This window comes from Lepisma saccharinum, chromosome 5 (assembly GCF_977018435.1).
Source record: "Lepisma saccharinum chromosome 5, izLepSacc3.1, whole genome shotgun sequence".
Taxonomy (NCBI): Eukaryota; Metazoa; Arthropoda; class Insecta; order Zygentoma; family Lepismatidae; genus Lepisma; species Lepisma saccharinum.
The window spans coordinates 52,056,291-52,081,051 of record NC_139233.1 but is presented as its reverse complement, the minus strand read 5'-3'; the positions used below and the strand labels follow the sequence as shown (position 1 = coordinate 52,081,051).

General features: G+C 38.1%; 1 protein-coding gene across 1 annotated transcript in view; it reads right to left on the bottom strand.

The window, feature by feature from the left end:
* LOC145987818 (endoribonuclease Dicer-S-like) overlaps nt 1–23,779 on the bottom strand; it is a 111,940-nt gene extending 88,161 nt beyond the window's left edge. Inside the window, exons 1-5 of the mRNA XM_083122541.1 lie at nt 23,667–23,779; nt 16,196–16,373; nt 13,170–13,295; nt 10,102–10,277; nt 4,783–5,051 (exon numbers count right to left, since the gene is read on the bottom strand). Of these exons, the coding sequence (XP_082978667.1) occupies nt 4,783–5,051; nt 10,102–10,277; nt 13,170–13,295; nt 16,196–16,373; nt 23,667–23,701 (784 nt within the window). The 5' untranslated portion in view covers nt 23,702–23,779. The remainder of the gene's footprint in view (nt 1–4,782; nt 5,052–10,101; nt 10,278–13,169; nt 13,296–16,195; nt 16,374–23,666) is intronic.
* Nucleotides 23,780–24,761: the final 982 nt, after the last annotated feature.

Genomic DNA, 24,761 nt, shown 5'->3' with positions numbered 1-24,761 from the left:
ACCAACTGGTTAAGTTGTTGCTGTGTTCTAACACTAGATTTGATAGGACCCATGGAATGTGCCCTAGGCTTGCAAGGTTTGAATCTAATGATCTCTGCATTCTGAGGGCATCTGAAATCTCATGTATGGTGTGAAGATTTGTAATCTGACTCACCTTCGGACTGGGATCGGTTCCCCATGTGCTCAACAACCTACAACTTGGAACTCAAAGGATATATTGAACAAATACATTGATTTGAACTGTGGTGTGGGACTTTTCAGACACCTTGTCGAGATGAGCTGACAAATTCTTATTAGCCATTTTCCCGTAGTGCAGGTATCTTGTAAGCAGAGGAGTGGCATACATATAACTGTTATTAAACCACATTTGTTCCAACCTGTTACCTTCTCAATGCTAGCAATTGCTCAACAGTTTCTGTGCCAATCAGAAAAGAGGAAAATGTCTGCTGAACAGCAAGGAGCGAATGGAAAGCAGAGAAGATGTGCTTATGCATGTGGTGCTGCCACATCCTACTTTATTACTTCTATTTTCTTTTTACATCATTCAAGAAATTCACTTTGTACAACTATCATGGCAATGGTTAGTGTCTTGTATGTACATTTGTGCATCCCATGTAGCTTATTTGTAGGTTGCCTCTTCACAACTTGGCAATGAAAAGTAGATACAGGGTGGCTACTCTAGGACCATGATAAAATTCAAGCATACAGAAGGTTGTTCGGGATCTCTGGTGACGATTTTGAAAGCCGCTGGCGGCGCTGTTATCAACGTCAGTCCGTCCAAACGGTGCATGCTGAGTCACGTCAGTACCGAGAACGCGTGTACAGAGTGTTGTGCCATTTACCTACAACGATGCCGAAGAAAATTGAACCATACTGGAAGGGCTACATAACAGCCCTTTCCGATGCTAAATATAGCTATTCGGCAATCAAAGGAATGTGCAAGAAGTGTGGTTTTGTGATATCGAAGAACGGGATCGGTGCGGTATTGAACAAAAATGGCAAAGGCCGACTGGGCCTAATTCCACAGGGAAAGAAACAGGCAAATCCACGAGCAGCTACGATTTGATTTGAGTTGCTGTTTTAAGTCCACTTTTATGCACAGTAAGGCTAATCGGGACTGGACCTACAGTTTAAAGTGGGATCCGAACCACTTGTGCCTCCACCGGGTATCGAACCCGGGACCCCTTGATTACAAGGCGACGACGCTACCAACGAGCAGCTACGAGTCGTACACCAGACATGGTGAGAAAAGTGAAGGCCCTTGTGTCAGGCGTTAATCCTGCCCCCCAAAGGAGTATCGCACGTAAGTTGGGAATGTCTGTGTCAACAGTGAACACCAATCAAGAAGGACCTGCAACTAGAAATGCGGCATAAGCGGCGAGTTCACAAGCTGTTGCCTCGTCACATTGCGGAACGTCACACGAACGCTAGAAAGCTCTATGAGACCTATCTTGAAGGGTAGAGATGGAAAAATGTGGTGACATTAGACGAAACATATGTCTACCTTAGTGACTGTCGCAAACCCCGCGCGATTTACTACCGCCCTCGCAACAAAAACAATTATCAAACATTGTATCGAGAATGCCAGGAAAGTTTTCCACGGGGTTTCATGATCATCGCTGGATACTGCTATAATGGCAAGCTAGCAATTCGCCATGGGGAAGGGGGGGGGCAAAAACCAGGTCTGGGTGCACCAAGATAAAGAATCCAGCCATACCTCCCGTTCGACTCGTCTGTTCTTACAGCGAATGGAGGTGGAAACTGGCATCCGTGCAATTCCTTACAGCGACATTCCAGTCAAGGTGCCAGATGGGTCACCCATGGACTTCTGTGCATTTGGACTCCTAAAACGGGCCTTAGGAAAGAGACGTCCACGCACTCTCAATGGCCTCTGGAAAGCCTGTCAGGAGGAGTGGGAAATGTTTGACATGATAACTCTTCGGAAAAGTCTGTTGTAATGGAAATTACGTTGTCGGGCTATAGCGCGGAATGCTGGTTTTCCAATTGAGCATGATCGTTGGTGGCGACATGGGTTTTCATGAACTTATCAGCCTTCCAACATTGTCCTCAGAGATCCCGAACGACCTTCTGTAATTCCTGGTTTTCAAGGAGAACTTTCCAAAAATTCAAGTAGATGTTTTCTCTATTTCAACCTTACGTATTACTGCTCTCAACATCCACACACAAATATCTTAATAATATAAAGTGTCTATGTGATTCCAACATCCCAAAAATTATAATTCAACTAAACTGTATACGTAATACAATTTAAAAAAAATATTTAATTTAAGGTGCTGAGTTTCTATTTACAATCAGAGGCGCAACAATGAATTTTTGTCTTGAGGTGCAAGTGCCAGGATAAACGTAATAATAATAGTGTTGTTATTATAACATTATTATTATTATTATTGATTTGTTTTATTTTACTTCGCTTCTTGTGCCACGCTTGGTTAATTTGCGAAGATGGGGATGAGTGATATGATGAAATTGATGAATGAACAGTCACAAACATCCATGCCTGCCGGGACCAAATTGTTGTTATTACCAGTAGTAGTAGTAGTAGTAGTAGTAGTAGTAGTAGAAATTTCAATTTCTGGTAAGTCAAGTATTAAAACCTTATGTTACTATATTTTCTGAGCCTTTATTTAACCCACATTTAAAAAGAAAAAGAAAAGACTTCATTATTCTAAGTATGGAATGTAGTTTAACCTTACTTTGCAACATCAGAAATTAGGTGACATACGTTACCTCATATTGACCAAAATGAGTTGAATCTAAAAGTTGAGATTTTTACTGTGTTAGGTTCATGAAGGGCTTCCTATGTGCCAAATTTCAGAATTTTTAAAGGGGACCCATCTGAGATATTTAACCCCGAAAACTGTCAAAATTCAATGAACAGCCATGTTTGAGCCCATGCTGTAAAAAAGGGGTGCATTTCTAAGCACTGATATTTTATTTACAGACACCCTGCAGGTAGGTCTACACATGAAAAAAAATCAAGCCTTAGACTAAACCCCTTCATCAAAAAAAATCGGGCTTAAAAATGCAATTTTTTAACTATTGTTACCCCATTTTCCACCATAATTTCCGTACTTACGATGCAATTTCAAGCAAAACATACCTGAATATCATAGGAAGTATACTTCATTAGCTACAAAATGAATTTTGTTTCAGGTCTCTAGCTTTAATGGTTTTTGAGATATTAAGGTTTCTGTATACTGCTACATGAGCAAAAAAGGCCATGCGCCATGTTGGAAAAATGGCTGCCCCAGGAGAACTAAAGACAATATTTTTTTTTGAACACTGGTTTTGATATCTAGAAACATGTAGAAACCTATGTACTAAAAATGAAATTTTTCTAAAATGGTCATGCAACCATTTTTTTAAAAATTGGTTGATTTGACATGGAATGACCCATTGATTTTTCAGAAAGGAAGTAAATTCTCCAGACTTTTCCAGAAAAAGTGAATTCCCTGACTTTTCCAGTATTTCCAGACTGGTAAAAATTCTGATCCAGCAATATTACATCAAGGGAAGTTTAGCACCTTTGTAGTGACCAGACAACATTTCATGTAATGAAGAATTCTTGCAGCATCTCTCTCTGCTATTGGTGGTAATTAGGGAGCGGAAGTTGATGACCTAAAAAATATAGGTATATGACCTATAGAATGTCCTAAAAAAATGGGGAAAAATGACGTAAAAAATGACCATTAAATTTGTTAGCTTCAGGTTAAAAATTGAAATGAAAAGGAAATTAAACAAAATGCAATCTTGCTTTTAAAAAAAGGCACCAAATGATACCACATGCAAATTCAATTAACATATGCAACGAGGATTTCCAATGGAATCAACTGAATAATTTTAAAACAATTTAATGAAAGAGTCGTATACACCGAATGAATTGGTGTAAAAAACAATTTAATGAAAGAGTCGTATACGCCGAATGAATTGGTGTAAAATGCATTAATTTCCCGCATCTTTGCCTGGTGATGTAGTGTGGTGTGTTTTTGTGGCACTATAAAGAAAATAAATTATCACGATCCACATAAGACAATTTTTGTTTAGAAATTTAACAAATTGTATAAAAAATAGGGAAACCAAAATCAGGGACGAATCCGGGAAAGGGTTTATAGACATGCACCCCCTTCCTTCCCAAGAGAAAAGTGCGTCGGAAAAAAAAGTAATTTTTAACATCAGAAATTGTTTGAAATATCAGAGTTTGCCCCAGATGAGCACCTGGTGGTTTCTCCAGACACAACAAAGACTGTCACCATTTCAGCATTTCTTTTGCTCGTAAACTGCAATCCTGCGAGATATATATAGGCCTATGTTCACCTTGGTGAAAAGACTCAAGAAGATTACCAAAATAAAAGAAGTAACCAAATAAGTAGTGTAATATTGTGTATATTTAATGGGCATCGTGTCCGAGATGTCAGAAAAAGATAACATTTCATCAACTTCCGCTCCCTAGTGATAATACAAGCCTTATGACCATACCAGTACTAGTATCACTGTATTTGTATTTTGCCAATTTAATGTTGTTTTCCTATCTCTTTTGGTTAACTATAATGATAAGTTGAAATTGATGAAATGACACCCACAAATAAACACCAATGTCCACACTTAGGTTTGAAACATTTGAAGGTGAGATTTCAAGTTCTTCATTACATGCTAAGACACTAAAGCCATTCTGACTCAAAACTAACCAATAGTTGAAACTAAGATTCGGCCCTAGCAAATATATTTTATTTTGATTACAAAATTAAAAAGAAATGTACTAACCTAACATATGCAGATGAACATCAAAATCTGCAAGAGCATTTTTTAACTTCTTTTTCCACTTGGGCCCCTTTGAATTGAGTGGCTTAGTATTTGGTGGACTTTCTGAATTGTCCAGAATTTCACTCTCCAAATGACAAATATCAATGATTTGCACAGTTTTATCAATCATACTAGTTATGTATCTAATAACATTGCCGCAGAAAATAACCCTAAGGTCATGTACATCTGATTCATATGTTACAATCTTCTCTGTTGGATTTGCCGAATAGCTGGAATGAAGAGTACATCTTATATAGATTGGAACATACATGTAAGAGAGTGGTTTGAATCATTCTTGAACTACGGACAAACTTTTTCAATTTGTTTCTATTTTATAACATACATTTCCTTGAGTTTCTTGTATTACCACTGAATGTACTGTTAAATAGTTTAAAACCTTCCCCCTCCCCCCTCACAAAAAAAAAAAAAACAACTGTTGTATTTACAAGTGGTTGAACTCCAAATCTTGCTTCCAATGTTTTGAAGAGTTTCCGGTTCTTTCTTTAGGAATCACCAGCATGAAAAAAAGGTTACCATTTCTTTTCCAGCAGGATACCCAAACAGTATTGATAAGCACTTCAACTCGTGCATAAGCCAGACCTTTACATTCGGCACCACAATCCTGTCTTCTCGTTATATCCTTTTAACCTCTTTTTTTTTAAAAAAAAAAATCTCACTGGGAACAGTTCCGAAACACTCAAAGGTTTGGAGTTTGACCACTTGTTGGTACAATTTTCTTTCTTCACATTTTTTGTGTGTATTATCTCATTTACTTGAAAGAAATTCACTCAATGATTCACTCGGAGTGACAAAAGTCAGCTTGAAGTGTGCAAAACAGTAAGAAATGAGCAGTCAAAAGTCACAAAATGCAACATGATTTTTTGATTTGCACCTAGGTAGATTCTTCAAGCTGCCACTTTTGCCAACTGGATGCATACGATGGAGAAAAGATTTAAGGCTGTTCACCAATGTCTTACTCAACATTTTTTGTTATTTTGCCTACAGTCTAATGACTCACTACTCAATATCCACTCTCCCCTCGCCAAGGTAGTCAGGAAGAGCAGAGGTATTCCAGAAACCCACTTCCCCATTGAGTCAGGGGCAATACAATGGAGAATAAAAAATTGAATACTGCCATGGAAAAGCACCTTCCTTGATTGGTTCAATGGACAAGACCTCCTGCTTCATAATCACTTAACTTAATCCACAATACTGAAATAAGACCAGTCTCACCAAGTGGTCTACATGTTGAGCCGTTGGGAAATGAAATCAGTTTTCAGTTTGGTGCGTAAGTGCAAAATTGAACTGCTGCTTAACTTCAACTGACAGCATACATAAGGGGGGGGGGGGAGGTGACAATGAAAGCAGCACCTGAAGAAGCAGGTAAACCACCAGAGTGAAATGGCATTATACTGCCCTCTGAAGGATGTCAGGTGAATTCATCAGCAAAATTTACAGGGTTTGATTTATGTAGTACATGAATTGCAGAAATTTTCAGCAAACTCATGCTTCATAATAAGACACTCCATATCATGGATAACACTGCATCACTAGGGCCAAATATTTATTGCAAGATTTTGATACACAAAAATTAAGCACATTTTGAGATCAAAAGTGGTATATAAAGTGGCATTTCAGTGCTAAAATGCACATACTAAGCGTTTCCTTTCTAACAGCATTTATGTAGTTAGCAAAGTATGAATGTATCCTGTGTAAAGGGGCGTATTTTGTATTTGTGGTTGTCCCATATTTACGGTACAATTAATAAATATTTCATGATTTTCATAACTAACAGGATATTTCAGAAAGTGATGTGTTAATAAATAAACTCTAAATTTCATGTTTAAGAGTTAATTTCACATTTTGCATTTCATTTCTCATCGTCTTGTGACAAAACATGGTAGGAAAACTAAGATCATGCCTTTCAAAAACATGAAAAATGAGAATTACAGTGTGTTATTTCAAAGCTCTGATATCCATCAAAAACTTAGTATGCATGTGTCTATCACTTATCCCAGCTTAATGGTTAGCACTTTTGCCTTTAATGTAGTGGTCCCAGGTTTCAACTCAGGTTGGGGCTCCAAAATTTCATTGTTGACCCAGTACCTTGAGCATATTTGAAGACCCACTTCGAATAGTACGAGGCCCATCCAGAAAGTAAGTTTCCCTGGGGCCGTCTACAGAAAGAAACACAATTGCAATGGAAATTTTTATTGGAACAGATACAGCAATTGTTCAGCTATTTTCTCAACATACTCCCCACCGGAATTGAGACATTTGTCGTACCGTGGGATCAATGTTTGTAACCCTGTGTCGTAGAAGTCTGCTGCCTGGGATCGGAACCAATGTGTGACAGCCGTCTTCACCTCCTCGTCATTTTGTAAATTCTGACCAGACAGGAATTTCTTGAGGTGTAAGGAAAGATGGAAAACACCTCCAGGCAGAATTCCTGCAGATGATCTGTTTTGCGCTGAGCCAAATATGGCCAAGCATTATCGTGCAGCATGACAACACCTGCACTGAGCATCCCACGCCGCTTGTTCTGAATGGCCAGTCGCAACTTCCCAACGTTGCTTGGCAGGCATTGGCGTCACAAGGCTTAGTTAAACCCCAGGAACTCTTTCAGTCTGCTGACAAAGAACTCCCAAGGGCAGTATGAAAATTTCATCAATGGCACACAGCAGTAAGTACTCTTGCTTACTAGAGTTCTGCGTGGGTGGGCATGACTCACTCCGTAAACCAGGATCCATTCAATCGCCACCAGCGCAGCTTGGATAAAACCGGACTAACATCATCACACTATGGTTGCTTGCTGGGCGGGATCCACGTGCATCGCAAGTCCATGCAGGAGCAGGTATTTGTGGTGTATTGGGGATCTGTAATGTGGGCATCCTTGGGCACACAATCAGTTCACTGTACACAGACCTGCCATTTGTAATAGGTTTACATGCTTGCGACAGTCTTTTCTCAAAATGTGACAATCTTTGCTAACCTTAATTTTAATATTTGGAGTATAATTTGAATTTTATTAACTCTATATGTAATGTTTAAAAATTAACAAGAATAATTGAAATTTAATGAAAAGTAATTAATTTTTATGGTCCTTAGTGCAATTAATTGAAGTGCTTGTGTGTATAACATTGTAAGTGACATTTTGGTCATTTTTGAGTTACAAAGTAAAATGTGCCATCCTTCAATTTTAGAGTGAAATTTCCATGTCGTACAATTTGCATTGGACTCAGTGAACCTTCTGAAATTGGTAAACACAACACAAAAACAATTTATCTACAGTATAGCATCTAATAACCTTTTTTTCTTAATGAACCCAGAAATGACGAAAATGTCACCATGTTTTACACTTGAGCCCTTCAATTAATAAAAATAAATTAACTGCAAAGTATTGTGGTGATTTTTTGAGGTAACTGCAATGGTGTACCCCACGTACAGTACAGAAGTATTTTACGGAATATAACAAAGATGGTATGGAAAAGGAGAATGAAGAAGAGGATAAAAAAGGGGTTTATATTATCAAGTGTGTTTGTAATAAAGTAATAAAGAGTACATAGGGCAAACCGGCAGAAGCATGAAAACCCGATGGGGTGAACACGATAAAGACATTCAGGAAGGGATACCAAGAACTGGGTTATCGGAACATATAATTGAAGAAGAACATGAAATTAAGAAACTAGAGATTGTCAGGATCGATAACAAACCGATAAGTTGGAATGTTTACAAAGCAGCAACTATCTGCAAAGATAGGAGTAATAAGCTAAATAGAGAAGGGAACGTCGACGACCTGTGGATCAAGATGCTTAAGCAATGGGGATAAACTAAAGAAAAGGTCGGTTTCCGGGTCACTCCGACCGTGATTAGTGTGGCCCAAGAGATTAAAGAATTTGAACTTGATATGACGTAGCTCACCGAATACAGAGGAGGAAAGGAAGGGGGCGGCGACATCAACTGAAGGACTTCCGGCATTCTACCAGAGGCCACACCAGTTCGTTGCACAACTCACCATCGTGCGCATCTAAATGAGACTTTTAACATGTTTGTGTGTCAAGACCTGTGTTCACACGGCCTTTTAGATCAGTCTTTTAAAGTGTTTGTGTGTTAAGCCTTGTGCTCAAATGGCTCTTTAGATCAGTGTTTTACAGTTGGGAACATGTCAGTTTTACGTACGTGGAGTCAGATGACCATACGTTCCTTTTTATTCTTTTCTACCCAACCTCACCATAAAATCCTAAGTGCTTGTCATATCTGAGGTGGCTAAGGTGTAGTTACACTGGCCTAGTTTGGTAACCTGATGAAGGGATCAGTGGAATCCTGAAACGTAGTTTTCGTTAAAATCAATACTCACTATCGTAAGTACCTTTAAGTATCTACATCTTATTGTATACTAACTTAATGGCGAGTTACTTTCTCATATGAGTAACTGTAAATATAATTTAGTTACTGTTTAGCGAAATATGTGTAAGTCAATTATTTTTTTTAAAAAACTAACTTTTCAAACACCGGATTACAGTAATGTAAATAAGCGGCAACATCACCAAATGAGGAAGGGAGTATACACATCCTGTTCAGCTTCTTCCACCCAGAACACAAACAGGCGAGTAAAATGGAGTAACTGACTTCTACACTAGTAATTAATTTTTAACATGCTCCTTACATGTAAACAAATAATAACTCATTTCAAATCAAAATTTCCATATATTCAACACTACATGTTGAATTTCTGGGGTTATACATTTCAAAAACCCGTAGTCAATCTTACCGACACCTTGCCTTTTGCAGGAGCTACATCTTGGATCATTCACAGGTGATAAGACTGAATGACCAAAACAATCAATAGCATCATCATAAACACTGTCTTTACTCCAATTGCAGATGTTCTTGTAAAGAACTGTATTGGGTCTTCGACAACCCACCAGTTCTTGAACCAGACTGGGTACTGACCGACGTGTAAACTCTCTCCTCTATGCAGGGCGGTCGGACTGATTTAAGACAACAGTTGCGCAAGGTGGGAGTGGGAGGGTATTTCTTACCATTAGACCGGGCAGGTCATGGGCAGGCAATGGATCAAGTTTGCAGACCTCTATTGTTTACGCATTTCTTCAAATACTGCTTGCATTATCACCTTGCCTCACCTTTCCTGAACTTTGGTCTAGGTTGAAATGCACATTCTTTTTACATTTTATAACCACCAAAAGTATGTTTTGCAAATGTTATTATTGTGAGAGAATAGGTAACACAGACTACAGCCAAACAACTTTAGTTACTCACCAAAAAACATTCACTAGGTCTTCGATTGTGGCCACTTTACTGTGCATGCCCTCTTCCAATAATTGTACTTCCTGTTTTACATCTTGGGGCTTACAGTCATTGTTTAACAATGTTGCTGTTAAGCCCAGTACTCTTGGAGTTTGTTGTGGATCACACACTGTAAACAAGTCCAGAACCTAAAAAGTAAATAATGATTAAATAAACTGACAAATGCAAAATGAAGCCCTCAAAGTTGCACGATAGCAAAGGAAGTGGGTTGTTATTAATTTCCAGTGGGCTGTTTGTCCACTTCTTGTCAGCTTACTACATGAGCTTTTTAGTTGATGCCAGCAATGTTCTGTAACGTGTAGCAGTGTTCACGTTACAAGGAAGTATATAAACTTATTATTTTCCTTTGTTTGGTATTTATAATTTTTGGGTGGTAATGGTTAATTACCAAGAAAAGTGGAACCACCTCGTATATAGACTATACATCCAGATGTTAAATAAAAGTTCAAAGATTTTGTTTCTTTCTGCCAGCAAGCTGAGCTGGGAATTTTTTTTATCGGTGACAACAATGCGAGAAAACAATCGCTATTGTGTAGAAGCCAGGCAGACTCAACTTTAAGTAAACGTTGAAACCGGGGAAAAGACGAAAGATTAGGCTGTCTTCCCAACGCTATATCTGTCGTGTCCCTTGGCGGACAATAAGTTAACTAATATCATATTAATCCCTGATTCTTTTACTGCAAGACGGTGTAATCAGAATTTAGTTATGTTAAGGTAAACGAAAGTTATGCCCGCGCAAGACAAAACCTGTATTTAAAGAAATTTTGCTTAACACTTCAACGTTGTAAACTTTCTTTCTTTTCTTTGTTGTCTTTTCGCGTGGCCGTTGCAGGGAGAGAGGGGAGTTGGAAGAAGCAATACTCCCTAGTCAAGTTAAATGCTGAGTGTAACAATTAAAATTATCTTGCATATTTAATATTCACAAAAGGTTAAAAATAGTAATTTCTGTATGTAGCTAATTATGTTCCTCTTTGATATTTTATTAATATGTATTTTATTGTAATGTAAAATTGAGGTAAAGATAAAAGTTGGTAAATCCTTCACGGCACCGAGAATTCCTATATAAGCAGCAAAGCTCGGTGGCCCGTGGCCTTTTGTATTCGAACTCCAGATAAATACGGAACTCGTATTACAGTCTTTTCTTTTCACACCCGTATTTCTGCGCTTACTTCCACGTCGCTACTAGGAATTAGTTTATTCTGGATTATCGTTAGGACAATTACTTAGCTCTTCTGGTCAGAAGGCTTATGTTCTCTCGGTTCTACGCTTCTGGTCAGGAGATATAATTGAGAGGATTGTGATTGTCGTAGGATACACCAGAATTCGGGATCGGTCGATAGACTGTTAGTAGTCAACGTTTGTGTCCCTGGTCAGGGAACACCTTTTCTTATTCTGTGGTCACGGATTAATTTTCAGTTCTCTGGTCAGAGACTGAAAAGAGAAAAGGAAGTTGGGTGCTTAACTGAATATCGACAGAACCTAGTGGGGAAAAGGATTGTCGATTGCTTATAGAATCTTGGTCAAGATCTATAAGTACATTGAGAACCTTTGACCTAGAATTACGAGGGACCTTACGTCGAGGATTGAAGAAGCTGGATTAACCCGAACCTTGAGCCGAGGAGACTCAAGCCCCGAAGCGATACTGAGTGTGAAGCCGAGGCTCTATAGACCCATCGAACCAAGTACGATCTAGGGCGGATCCTTACAGTTCAATGAAGGTAAGGGAAAGTTACGCTGTGCTTGTTGAAGACACATAGAGAATAATATGTGGAATAGGGAGCTGCACATTTAATCTCCACCATTTTGGAAGTGGATGGGATCAGCTCACCTGCTTTCACACACCCCCTCCCCCGAACAAACACCAAGGTATGCACATTATTACAGTGTGGGTGTACCAAAGAGCATTTTATGCAGGGTCAAGGTTGGAAAAATTCCCCCTTTAGATCACACACACTGGGAATCGAGCCTGGTTCTGCCACATGGCAGTCAAATGCACATTCGCTAAACTTTACATTTTCCTGCATTATACATGCAATCCTCAATGTCCATTATGTCATAAAATTTTCAGAGATGTTATATATTTCCTGCATTTTAAGTTTTTCCATCTTCCATTAGAACCAATAATGTACAGTCATGGAAAAAAGTACTTCCCCCATACACCATCAATATCAATGGTCTTATGGGGAAAGTATTTCTTTCCATGACTGTACAGGGTGGGCTAAAAATTATCATTGGATATTGATTTATGTTATATTATTATTTCCACCAAGCACTTTCTTGTAAATTTCATTGGTGAACAAATCAAGGATTCATGCAAGCAGCCACAGACTTCATCATCATCATATTTTTGCAGTCTTCCACTGAGTTATGCACCTAACACAGAACCAGTTCCTCTCAAGTTCCTGTAAATTTGCATCAGTTGAAGCTGGTTTATTGAAGCAATGTAAAAAGTTTTCTTTCATTTCTTCAATGTTTCATGCACACAAGCACCGAGACATTCTTCAATAGTGAATCAGCTTATATCAGCCATTGTTTATAACACACAAAACAGTCACCTAGGAAACACAAGGTGGAAAACCAAACATGCTGCCCCAACGTGACCTTTAGCTACAACATTACAAGAGACCTATTGAAAAAATTGACTCCTAACCACATTATTAGCATTGTGATTCACGGATATCAGAAAACAAATGAATTATCACACAACGTATGTGAGGAGGATAAACATTCCTCTCAATCTACGACAAGTCTTGATGTCAATTTCACTTGAGAATAATACATTCTTGCACTATAAATAGTATATTAATAAGACTTTGGCCCACAGTGTTCAATCAAGATTGCATGCTGATGAATATCCACTGCCACTGACAATCCGACAACATTACGTTGATATCTAAAATGTTTATAGTGAAACTCCAACTTCAGAAATAAAGGTAAATTAATGAAAGAATCTCTCCCTTCCCTTATTTTGAGCAAACACACCAATCCCACCACAACAATTACAGAGCTGCTGGACTTACTTGTTTCATTGCAGTCTTCTTGACAGCTTGATGACACTCATCAAGAATCAGCAAATTGATCTGAGGCAGATGTATGTAGTCATGAAGAATCATATTTAATAAAATCTGTGTTGTCATCACCAAAACCTGAAACAAGACAAAGAAACACTGTAAAACTTTACAACTGGCACACAACATAACTTATGGTAATGGCTAGCTTAAGTAATGGCAGTGTAACTTCGTTAAAATTTGGCGTAACCACCGACATTTACATAGAAGAGAAGCCTCTAAAACAAGTTTTTACCGTGGCTTTTTTGGTTGAGCTTTATTTTGTCATTTTTGACCAAAGTGTTCAATGAAAATACATTACTTGACTGCCTTCTTCTTGTTCCAAAGCTTTCATTTATCTCTCTACTGTGAAGACACTCTTATCTAAATTGAAAATACAAACTTTCTTCCATCAACATGGAATTCATAACTGGCCTGGAATTTCAATGGGATATCGCACCGAGCTTGTACATCTTAAAAGGCAGTTCTGTGACAGCTGCGCAGTATCGGGGTAAGTCCTAGATCCCATTGTGAGATTATGCTCCTGCAGTTGGTCCTGATTTCCTCTTTATGGATGATAATGTCCATCCCCGTCGAAACAACATCGTTGACGAGTACCTGGAAAGTGAGGGCATTTCTCGTATGGAGTGGCCAGCATATTCCTCCGACCTTAATCCCATTGAAAACTGCCCAAATGGAGTAATGGCCATTGCACGCATCTGCGATGGTGGATCACCTCATTGAAAGCATGGGAAATTGTTGTAAAGCTGGTGTGAAGGTCCGGAGTGGTCACATAACATATTAATTTAAGTTTTGTTTTGGTCACATACCATATTACTGTAAGTTTTTGTTTGGTTTGTTTGCCTTTAAACATCATTATGTTCATGAGCCAAATGTGACGTCATCATATAACTTACGAAAAGTAAATATTTTTTTCATCTTTGTACACAATTCTTGTTTTCTTTGATGCATACACATATTTGCTACCTTCATGTGCAATTTTGTGTTAATCAAAGCTTTACTTTTCCATTTTTGTTCATTTTACCATCGCGTGCTTAACTTTTGGAAGCGTGTTTATTTACAAAATATCCACATGGACAAAGTTAATACTCTGAGAAAAATTCATGTCTATCACTTTTTGTACAAAAGTTATATATGTTCCAGGCGCGGTTGGCCCTATAGCGCACAGGATCAGTGAACCCCCAGTAATATACGATAATCACCTTGAGAATGAACAATAAACAATGTCTTTACATTTCCACATTATTTCGCTAAAAATTCTACACAATAAGTCATGTATTTGTGCCCGTAATACGGCGAACTCTCTTGCTGAGAAGAAGAAACCGCGAATCGGCCGCCCTGATACAGACCCTCAGTTGAACCCCCACAGGACAGCTCTTGCCATTGTGAAAGCTTCGCGCAGGAGCAGAAGCTCGAGGAGGGTATAGGACAAAATACATGGAAGATGAGATTGCAGAACCTATGTCGACACCCAACGGTCATGCGCAGTTCGTTCTCTCGCAGAAGGCGCGGGACAAGGCTCCGATCTCGCTGCTTCCTCCCTTCCAGTGTTGCTGTGTGCGGTTCAAGTTTGAAGCGCACACATTACATATTCAATATTCTCTTTGTATCATTTTTGCACCGAACTTCTTGGAATAAATGCAAGATTGTGGCAGAGATGGATGAGTGGAAACAAATAAAAGCTGGAATTAGATGCGATGAATTAAAATAAAGGAGATACATTACCAAAATAGCTCGTGCATGCATTCAGAGGTTTTTCCTTAAAGGTGGAAACACTTCGGGTTCGCGAAAGAGAAAGAATGGCGCGAAGACGTGACTCGTTGTCGGTCGGTGTCAATCGTCTCAAGTTTGTTAGTTTTTGAAGTGCTTGGATACTTGTTGGAAAGTATTAAGTGATGCTGCGAGTGAAGCGAGGGATGGACTTTACCTAGGTTATGTCATTTGATGCATTGTAGGCGTTGCTATCCGCGCAGGTAAGAAATGACCGATAGAAATGCACATAATTAACTTAAAATAAACTTCCTTGTCCACTGAAAAAAAGCGTGTGCTGGTCGACCAGCCCCAAATTTGAACAAACCTGTCGCGTATCAATGAAAAGGGTCTCAGGTTTGATTTCTATAATGCACATGCCATTAGTTGCCATTTCCCTTTAATAAATGTAGGACCAGTTCTGATTAATCGGCATGGACGTCCGGAAGGGGAAAAGGGGGCCACCCCCCATGGAAATCGAAAGTAAACAAAAAATTATATATTACACGCATATAATTTAATTTCAGTCACAGTAATTTTTGGTAATTATTATAAAAGCGTTGCAGCAACTTCAGACTGAAAGAGTGTTTTTTGCTCCTCCTGGGGGAAAAAAATATATTACCTGCCCCTACTTGAGGACGTCCATGACATTCCAAGAAAACTCAACTTTTTTCATAAAGGCACAATTTATTGTAGTTTCAGCCCTAAATTTACTCGCACAACTCTAATACAAAACCTTATACTCCCAGGTAAAAAAATTCTGGACAAATCTTTTAAGCCCTCCCCCCATCCTTTTGTTAGGCGAAGGAAGTCTATTTTGCGGAAACTGAATATATGTCACATGACTTCAGTGAACCCCCGGGTAAATAATGCACGAGCCGCGCCTGATATGTTCAAAGTCTCTGTTGCATGACTGTTTGGACACACTGTAGAAGAAATGGCAAATATGTGTATTTTAGCTACTACACCATGTAAAATTAGTTATTTAATTTGACGTTATGAACCTCCAAACTAGTAACTAACACTGCAATTTACAACTCTATTTAAAACACACTTGAATCGCAATCTATAATAAATTATGCTATTTATAATTTCTGTAATACAAACTGAAAAATTAGAGAGCAAAGAAAATAGAGGTCAACTTGAAAACATTCTAGGTGAAGAACAGATATACTCACAGTAAGTACACCATCATTAAGAAAGTAATTTGTACCTCTTGTTATATTTACCTGATGATCATCCAATTCAGCTCTCCACCGGCTTTCATTCCAAAGATCAACATTCATATCCCCACTGTAGTGACCAACCGAGAGGTATGTATTGTTACGAATGTAACTTGCATTCTGATGCACGAGAGGAATAGTGTTTACCAGGAAAAATGTCCTTTTACCCCCATTACTGAATTTTCTGGAATACAATGCCAGAACATTACATGGCATATAACAACAAAACTATAATAGTAAATACATTTTACAGATTTAAATTTGCATTTCTAATGGAATCACCTCAAGAAATATGAAATTTTGCCAAAAAAAATAATCATGGTATTTAGAAACATTGCACAAGCATTATAATTTGGCACACATAGGAGATGTACTACATACATACTGTGGAAACCCGATTTTACATCGCTGGGTTAACATTTTCCCACATAATACATTCAATCTTGATGGTCCCAACACAGCAATCTTATGAAATTTACGAGATCAATTTTACATTTTAAGTTTTTCCAGCTTGATCCCCTGAAAAACGTAAAATCGAAGTTCCACTGTATTTAGGCGGAAAATGCAAGCTTAACCAGCGATCAAACCTGGGTCTCCTGACATACCATGCCAGCCCTGGTTTCAGTTCCACAGATGCACACTGTGAGATACTAGTCACTATCAATGCCATCAGATTTAACAGAATCCATTGTAGTATTTTAAGAGACAATCCCGCACAGAAAAAACAGCAGAAGCAAAAAGTCAGGCAAAACCAGGGCTGGCTTAGTAGCTCAGTTGGTGGGCCACTGACATGATATGGCAGAAGACCTGGATTTGAGTCCTGGTTGAGCCTGCACTTAATATCAACATTGTCAAAGCACGTTGGATATGCTAACTATAAATTTTCTAATTAATTTGAGGATTTCACTATGACATCAGGAATACATTAGAAATTCATATGTTGCTACCACAGATTTTGTATAAATCTGGCAGAGATGGATTATATCACTGGTATATTGTGTGAGTCTTTCTCATGACCACAATACTTACTATATGCCCTATATATCGTCTTATGAAAAATTACATCTTAACAATGTCACAGTCTACAGGGTTCCCACGTGAACTTGAAATGTATTTTCACTGAGTTTTCCAGAATCTTTTTTTCCAGAGTAGTCTATATACAGCGCAATACTATTTTAAATATATTTTACATTTCTTTCCAGTAGTTTACGGTTATTACAAGCATAAGAAAACAGTTTTTTTTGTGACGTTTCAGGAGAACACACGCTCCTTTCATCAGACATTTTTATTTTCATTTCGACTAAAGATACAGTTATAACGATGGTTCGCAATTTTTTAAACGCAAATAATCCGTTATATAATGGATGTTGTCAATGTTACATTGTTGTAATATAGCAACTTAACTGTGCTTGTAATAAACATAAACTACAGGAAAATAATTCTACAATGCAAGCAATGCGTACATACAAGAAAAACTATTTTACAATAGCTTCCATTTCCCCTCATAGTCATTCCACTCTCACCTTCTTCTATTATTATTAAATTTCATTTAATATTTGTTATTTAGCACCATTTTCTGCCACATTTGGCTAATCACAACGATGATGACGAATGATATGATATGATGCAATTGATGAAGAGATGTGACACTCACAAAGAACACCCATACCCAGGTGAGGTTTCAAACTCCTGCCTATTATTATTAGAGATGGGCCAGATTTTTACTATAATGGTATTGGTAGAGGCATGCAAATTTAGTTTTTGACGAAAACACAAAATATGAAATAACATGCTGTAATGTTCATCTTTCATGTTTCTGAAAGGTCTGAGGTGCATTTTTCTACCCTGTTTTGTCACGAAATAATGCGAAATGAACTGCAAAATGCGAAATTTACTCTTAAACACGAAATCTACCGTTTATATACAGACGCGACACTTTCTGAAGTATCCTGTGAGTTATGCAATTCACGGAAAATTGATTAATTCTGCTGTAAATATTTGAGAAGCAAAAATGGACCCCTTTACACAGGAATAAACTTAATACTCTGGTAACTACATAAATGTGCTATTAGAAGGGGTAAGTTTACTTTCTGTAATAAGTGCAGTTTTTAAATCAAATTTAGGATTATTGGCTCAGTCGGTAACGCGTCTGACTACCATGCTCAAGGTCCCGGGTTCGATCCCCGGCCGGTTCAAATCCGGGAACTTTTCTAACGGTGGAAGCGGCCCCGGCGCCTACCCAGCGTCGAACAACATGGGTACCTGGGGGAAACCCTGGGGGGTAAAGGCGGTCAGGGGCGTGATGCTGATCACATCACCCCCACTCACGACCGGATCAAGAAAGTGTGGGGCGTTACCCCCACACCCCCTATACGCCTTCATGGCGTGGTGCTATGCACAGGGGAACACTTTACTTTTTTTACCTTTATTCACAATTTTGAAACCAAAATGTCATTTTATATAGAACTTTTGATGTGATTATTCACCACTATAACACCGAAATTTTATTTTATTACCGCTTTTGAACCCGAAATCTACTCTGTTTTTGTACAAAAATTTTGCTTTTTTATTTACCAAAAATATGTGCCTCTATGTATTGGCATATCAGTGTATCACTAATACTACAAAGATTTTACAAATATGATATATTTATAAGTAGTCTGTAATTTAGATTAATATTCTGCCATTTTCATATTCTGCCATTTTCTTATCATACAATTCGCATGTAACAGTTTTCCAAAGTACATTTCTAAAGACACAGTTCTTCATTAACTCTAGAGCACTAACCCATTGCAATTTTTACAAGCTCAATTGTCAGAACTTGCTGTTTAAAAGAAAGCATAGTTTCCTGCACGCTGCCCTTTCTTGATCCTTCAAAATTTTCGTAGAAAGTCTATGCTGAGCTACCATCCCGATAGGTTGCAATTGTCGCATGCTGTTGGGGATGGCATCATCAATTTTAGGAGGGGATAGTGACTATGAATATTTTACTCCTACAATCTACGGGAGTTTCTTAATGTTGTTTTTAGTGCTGCGGGTCCAGGCACTAGGCTAACGAGGACTCTCAGCCAGTATAATCCTCTGGAGTAGTTTGTCTTATGTGGAGTTCATATGTGTTTGTGATTGTCCTTGTCACAATTAGTCACATGTGGAAGAAAAGCAATGCTAAATAAACAAAATCAGTCAATGATTCAATAATGATTGGGGAGGTCTGAATGCCGATACAAGGATTTGATTGACTGATTGATTTGGTGTTTTAAGTCCACTTTATGCACAGTAAGGCTAATCGGGACTGGACCTATGTTTAAAGTGGGATTCGAACCACTATGTGCCTCCACCGGGTATAGAAGCCTGGACCCGTTGATTACAAGGTGACGACACTACTACTGTGCCATCAGGGAGGCCACTGATACAAGGAAAATCAAGAATTATAAAAATTAATTACAGAGGGAGGTAATGCCTTTTAATTGTAATTTCAATTTAAAATGTAATTGATAATTTTAAAAATACGTTACAATTCAAATATTAAGAAAGCATCATTTTTTGCAAAGAAAAAGTTTAATGCAAAATAATTTTTGAAAATCAACTTGCAGATGCGACACTTCGGACCCCTACATTTTGTATTTCCAAGAATGTTAAGTAAAAATAATTGTGGACAAAAGTATAAAGGTGAATGAGAAATTAACAAAATCATGAACAGCTTTGCAGATACTTAAAAAATAAAGTACCATCATAGTATTTGGAAGTACTTTAGAATACCAGAAACAGTTGTGGGAGAAGTTTCAAGGTTGGACAAGCTAATTAGCACAGTTAAAGTTTCACTAAGTAGTATGTACTGGAGAAATTATGATTTGAAAAGTAGCTTATGTGAGCATTCACGTTTTGCATTGAGCAGCCACTCTTGGTGTCCAGTTGTCTCAGACACAGAGTTTTAATGGATGTTATGGGAGATTTGAAGGGGGTTTTAGGCTTGGGACCAGATTTATTACATGATCAGGTGTTGGAAGCATTTAGGTATATTATTTTGATGCTAAGAGCACTAAACCTGACCCACCTAACATTTATGGATCTTTTGTTAATGCCTGCCTAGCCTAACATCAAAAGCATTTAGTAACATAATACTTTTTGCATCCCACGCACATGAAGTAAATGGCAGCAATAGCCCGTACCCAAGACGAAAGTGAATGAATGGTTGCTCGAGAACAAAAAATTATATACGAGTGTATTGAAGGAAAAAATAATTGTCAAGACAAGATGCAGTAAGTAATCACAAAAACTCTGAAGTGTGTGATAACAGACATAATACAGAGTATGTCAAAAAAATGTACACACACACTTTGAACTGTCATAGGTTAAATTTCTGGGAAAAGAAAGGCTACAGTCCAATTTGAAAAATAAGTGTACTTTCTGGTCAAACTGAATGTTCCAAATGTTGGTTAAAGTAAATGTTCAAAATGTTGGCCTTCAGCTTCGATACATTTCTGAGCAAGGGTCACGTGAGTGGTGTAAGTGCTAGTAGTGTGCTACGCATTCTGAAGAAAGGCAAGTTGCGTGTGTACATTCCAAGACTGGTGCAACAGCTAAGTGACGATGACCCAGATCGCAGGGTACAATTTTGTGAATGGGTTCAGGAGATGGTTACACGTGAACCGGGATATATGGGTAGCATTGTTTGGTCAGATGAAGCACAATTCAAACTTAATGGAACTGTCAATAGGCATAATTGTGTGTACTGGGCTGAAGAAAATCCCCACATTACTGATAAAAAGGCTGTGAATTTGCCTGGTGTAAATGTGTGGTGTGGTTTGTCTCCTAGGGGACTCATTGGTCCTTTCCGTTTTGAAGGTACTGTAACTGGAGAAAAGTACCTAACAATGCTTGCGGATTCCATTTTCCCTGCCATTCGTGCAATGTACAGTAATGACAGGTTTTATTACCAACAAGATGGTGCCCCGCCGCACTATCATAGGTATGTGCGAGCATACCTGGATCAAAATGTACCAGGCCAGTAGATAGTATGCAGGGGACCATTCAAGTTTCTTGCATGCTCTCCAGACCTTATGCCGCTCGATTTTTTGTTATGGGGCACAGTAAATGAGGTGTACCGTTGTAAACCACGTAACCTGGACACACTTTGGGATGAGTTTCAAGCGGTGTGTGCAGAAATCCCATTGGACACTTTGGTGCACAGTCATGACTCTTACTCAGAAATGTATCGAAGCTGAAGGGCAACATTTTGAACATTTACTTTAACTACCATTTGGAACATACATTCAGTTTGACCAGAAAGTACACTTATTTTTCAAATTGGACTGTAGCCTTTCTTTTCCCATAAATTTAACCTTGTAGGTTGGAAAATAAATGTTCTATGACAGTTCAAAGTGTGTGTACATTTTTTTGACGCACCTGGTAAAATATGCTTGTGTACCATGATTAATTCTGAATTAAACAATCTGAACTTTGAGTTAAATATTTTCACACCTTTGAGAAACGGAAGTTTACAAATGGACATAATATTAAATTAAGTAACTCATCTGCAATGCAAAATTAACATATATCTAAAACCTATGTCTTCAAAGCAGCTTGTGTAAAGTAAATTTCTGAAGTTTTAACAATTGGTACTATTGTAATTGTTATTATCAAAAGGCAGGAGCATATTCTAGTCTATCAGATGTACTTCATTGAGAGAATTTGAGCAATTAGATGATTTTCCCCGAGAATTTTAATATTTTCAAATTCCCTGAGATTTCCAGATCTTTCCAGGTGTGTGAGAACCCTGGTCTATGACCAGCAACTAAGTGAAATCCTTTCACCTTCATTCATCTGTAATATCCTTCCTTCAGAAAGTTCAAACTTGAACCTTCATCTGCTGTTACCACGTAACCTGTTGCAAGGTAGGTCTAATATGGTTATTCCAGAAAGATCTGTAATGAATTTTCTCTTAATTCAACACCAAACTAATCTGAGAATTCCCTACAGCATGAAACTTACTCTCTGGATACACCTTGCATATCAGGCACATATAACGTATCAATATATGTTCAATTATAGATTGCTCAGGTAAAAATATACAAGGTGCATTCAACAAATAACCGGAAAAGTAGTATAAAAAATCTAAAATACGACCCTGAATGTTATATATTTGTTATTTTGTGAAGGCATCTGTAAGCTATTCATAGCTGGGGCTAGGACACCTGCCTTGTACACGGGACGCTGGGAAACAGTTACACAAGATGGCGGCACCCTAACAGGAATGCTCCAAGCTGGAGTAGTGAAATGTCATGAAATTTTTGTTGAGTGAAGGCGTGAAACCGATAGAAATTCACTGCCGCATGACAGTTCAGGACAGTGACAACTGTATGAGTCAATCACAAATGTATGAGTGGGCTGAGAAGTTCAAACAGGGCATAACCAGTGTTGAAGATTCTCTGCATCCAGGTCGCTCTGTCACTGCAGTCACGGAAAGCAACATTGCTCAAGTAGAGGATGGTACAGGAAAACCGTCATATTACTGTTAGTGATATTGCTTCCCAGATGGAAGTAAGTGTAGGATCAGCCCACCATATCAGTCACAATATACTGAGGTTCAGGAAAGTGTGTGTGAGGTGGGTTCTGAAATGTTTGACACCGGAAAATAAGGAGATACGTGTTGATGTGTGCAGGAAGCTTTTGCGCCGTTATGAAACTGACGGTGAGGATTTTCTTCATCGTATTGTCACTGGAGATGGAAGTTGGGTTCATTTCTATTAAACATAACGTAAGAGGACAACAATGGAATGGCGACATCCTTCGTCTCCCAGACCGAAGGATTGCCGGAAAGGTCATGTTAACTTTGTTTTGGGACAACAAGGGGCCAATTCTTGAACATTAAATTTCCAGAGATCATAATGTAAACAGTACCACCTATTTCAACCTTTTTCATGAAAAACTGAAATCAGTCATTCTGCACAAACAACGTGGTCTGATGTCCACTGGTGTGCTTTTGCTCCATGACAATGCAAGACCACTCACTGTCAATGTCACATTGTCTACCATCGAGGACCTAAAGTTTGAGTGCTTACTCCACCCTCCATATTTGCCCAATCTAGCACCTTCCGATTTCCACACCTTTGGCCCACTGAAAGATGCACTAAGTGGATCGAGGTTCCAGAATGACAATAAAGTCCAGTCAGCAGTGCATGAGTGGTTACGCACATGTCCAAGAGAATCAGCACCCTTATCAAGCGTTGGTGTAGGTGCATTGAACTAGAGGGATTGGGGGGGGGGGGCTATGTTGAAACATAGTACTGTAGTTCTTTTGGTGTTTGTAATAACATTTGTTACAACATACTTCCGGTTATATATTGAATGAGCCTTGTACTGTCAACTATCATCATGAAACAATGCAGATAATGAAAATGCCCATTATGTAAAAGCAAGTGTAAATAAATAAAAATAAATATACAAATCAATTCAATTGGTTTGCAATGGTACTCACTCTTTCACAGAATCAGACATAGCTTTGATCAACATCACAGCAACGAAAGTTTTACCAGAACCAGTAGGCAAAAACAGAATTGTATTCTGTTCCTTTGCCTTTTTCAGGAGCTCTTCCTGGGGAAAAAAATGAAAAAAAAATTAACATAAAAGAGGCCTACAACTAAAATATGAAAAATAAATATAGAAATTGTGCAGTTACTTTGTTAATTGTTATCAATATGCTTAAAATTCAGAAGCCTAGCACGTGAAGTGATGACTTTCGATCTCACCACCAAACACACCATAAAGTCCCCATGTTCAAGTACCCTTCATTCATTTCATTGAATTATCATTCATCGTCATTGTTGCTATTAGCCAGAAGTGCAAGAAGAAAAAAGCACTATACAACAAAGTACAATACATTAATAACCTTCAGAGGATGAGTGGTCTCAATCTAGACCATCACATGTATTGTGCAATGGCTGCATGGTGTGTGTGTGTGTGTACACACACCACAGGCCCATGGCAGTAATTAATGTGTCACTTCTCTTCAAAATCAAACTTCACAAGTTATTTCAGTTCTGTCTTAATTGTTTATTTGTACACATATGAGGCAATGACATTAATCACAAAACAATACATATTAACAAATGCACTTCCAGTGTCAAAATTTATTGTATTTAACGGGAAAACTGTTATCTAATACAAATGCAGACAACTTACATGTTGCCATTTACAATTAGCTTCTGATAAGTAGACATTCCTGATAAAGTCAATTTCCTATACGAATCCCACAATGTGAATCAGCTAATCAAATTCCAGGCAGAGTATGCATTGTCTAAATCTTCCTTACAACACTCCATTTGAAGTCAATATACAAGTCCTCAAAGACTGTATATATGTATCCTTACTATCTGCATCTAACATCACTGGTTCTTTACAACACTTAGTGATACATTCTTGCAAATATTTGCACACCAATCTCTTATGTGTAGTAATTATATTTTTTACATGCATGATAAGCTTTATGTCCATGATAAAAAATAATAATCAGGGCTTTCAATAACAAATTACTAGTAATCTGGTAAAGATCCTTCTCCTTAGTGAACTTTTT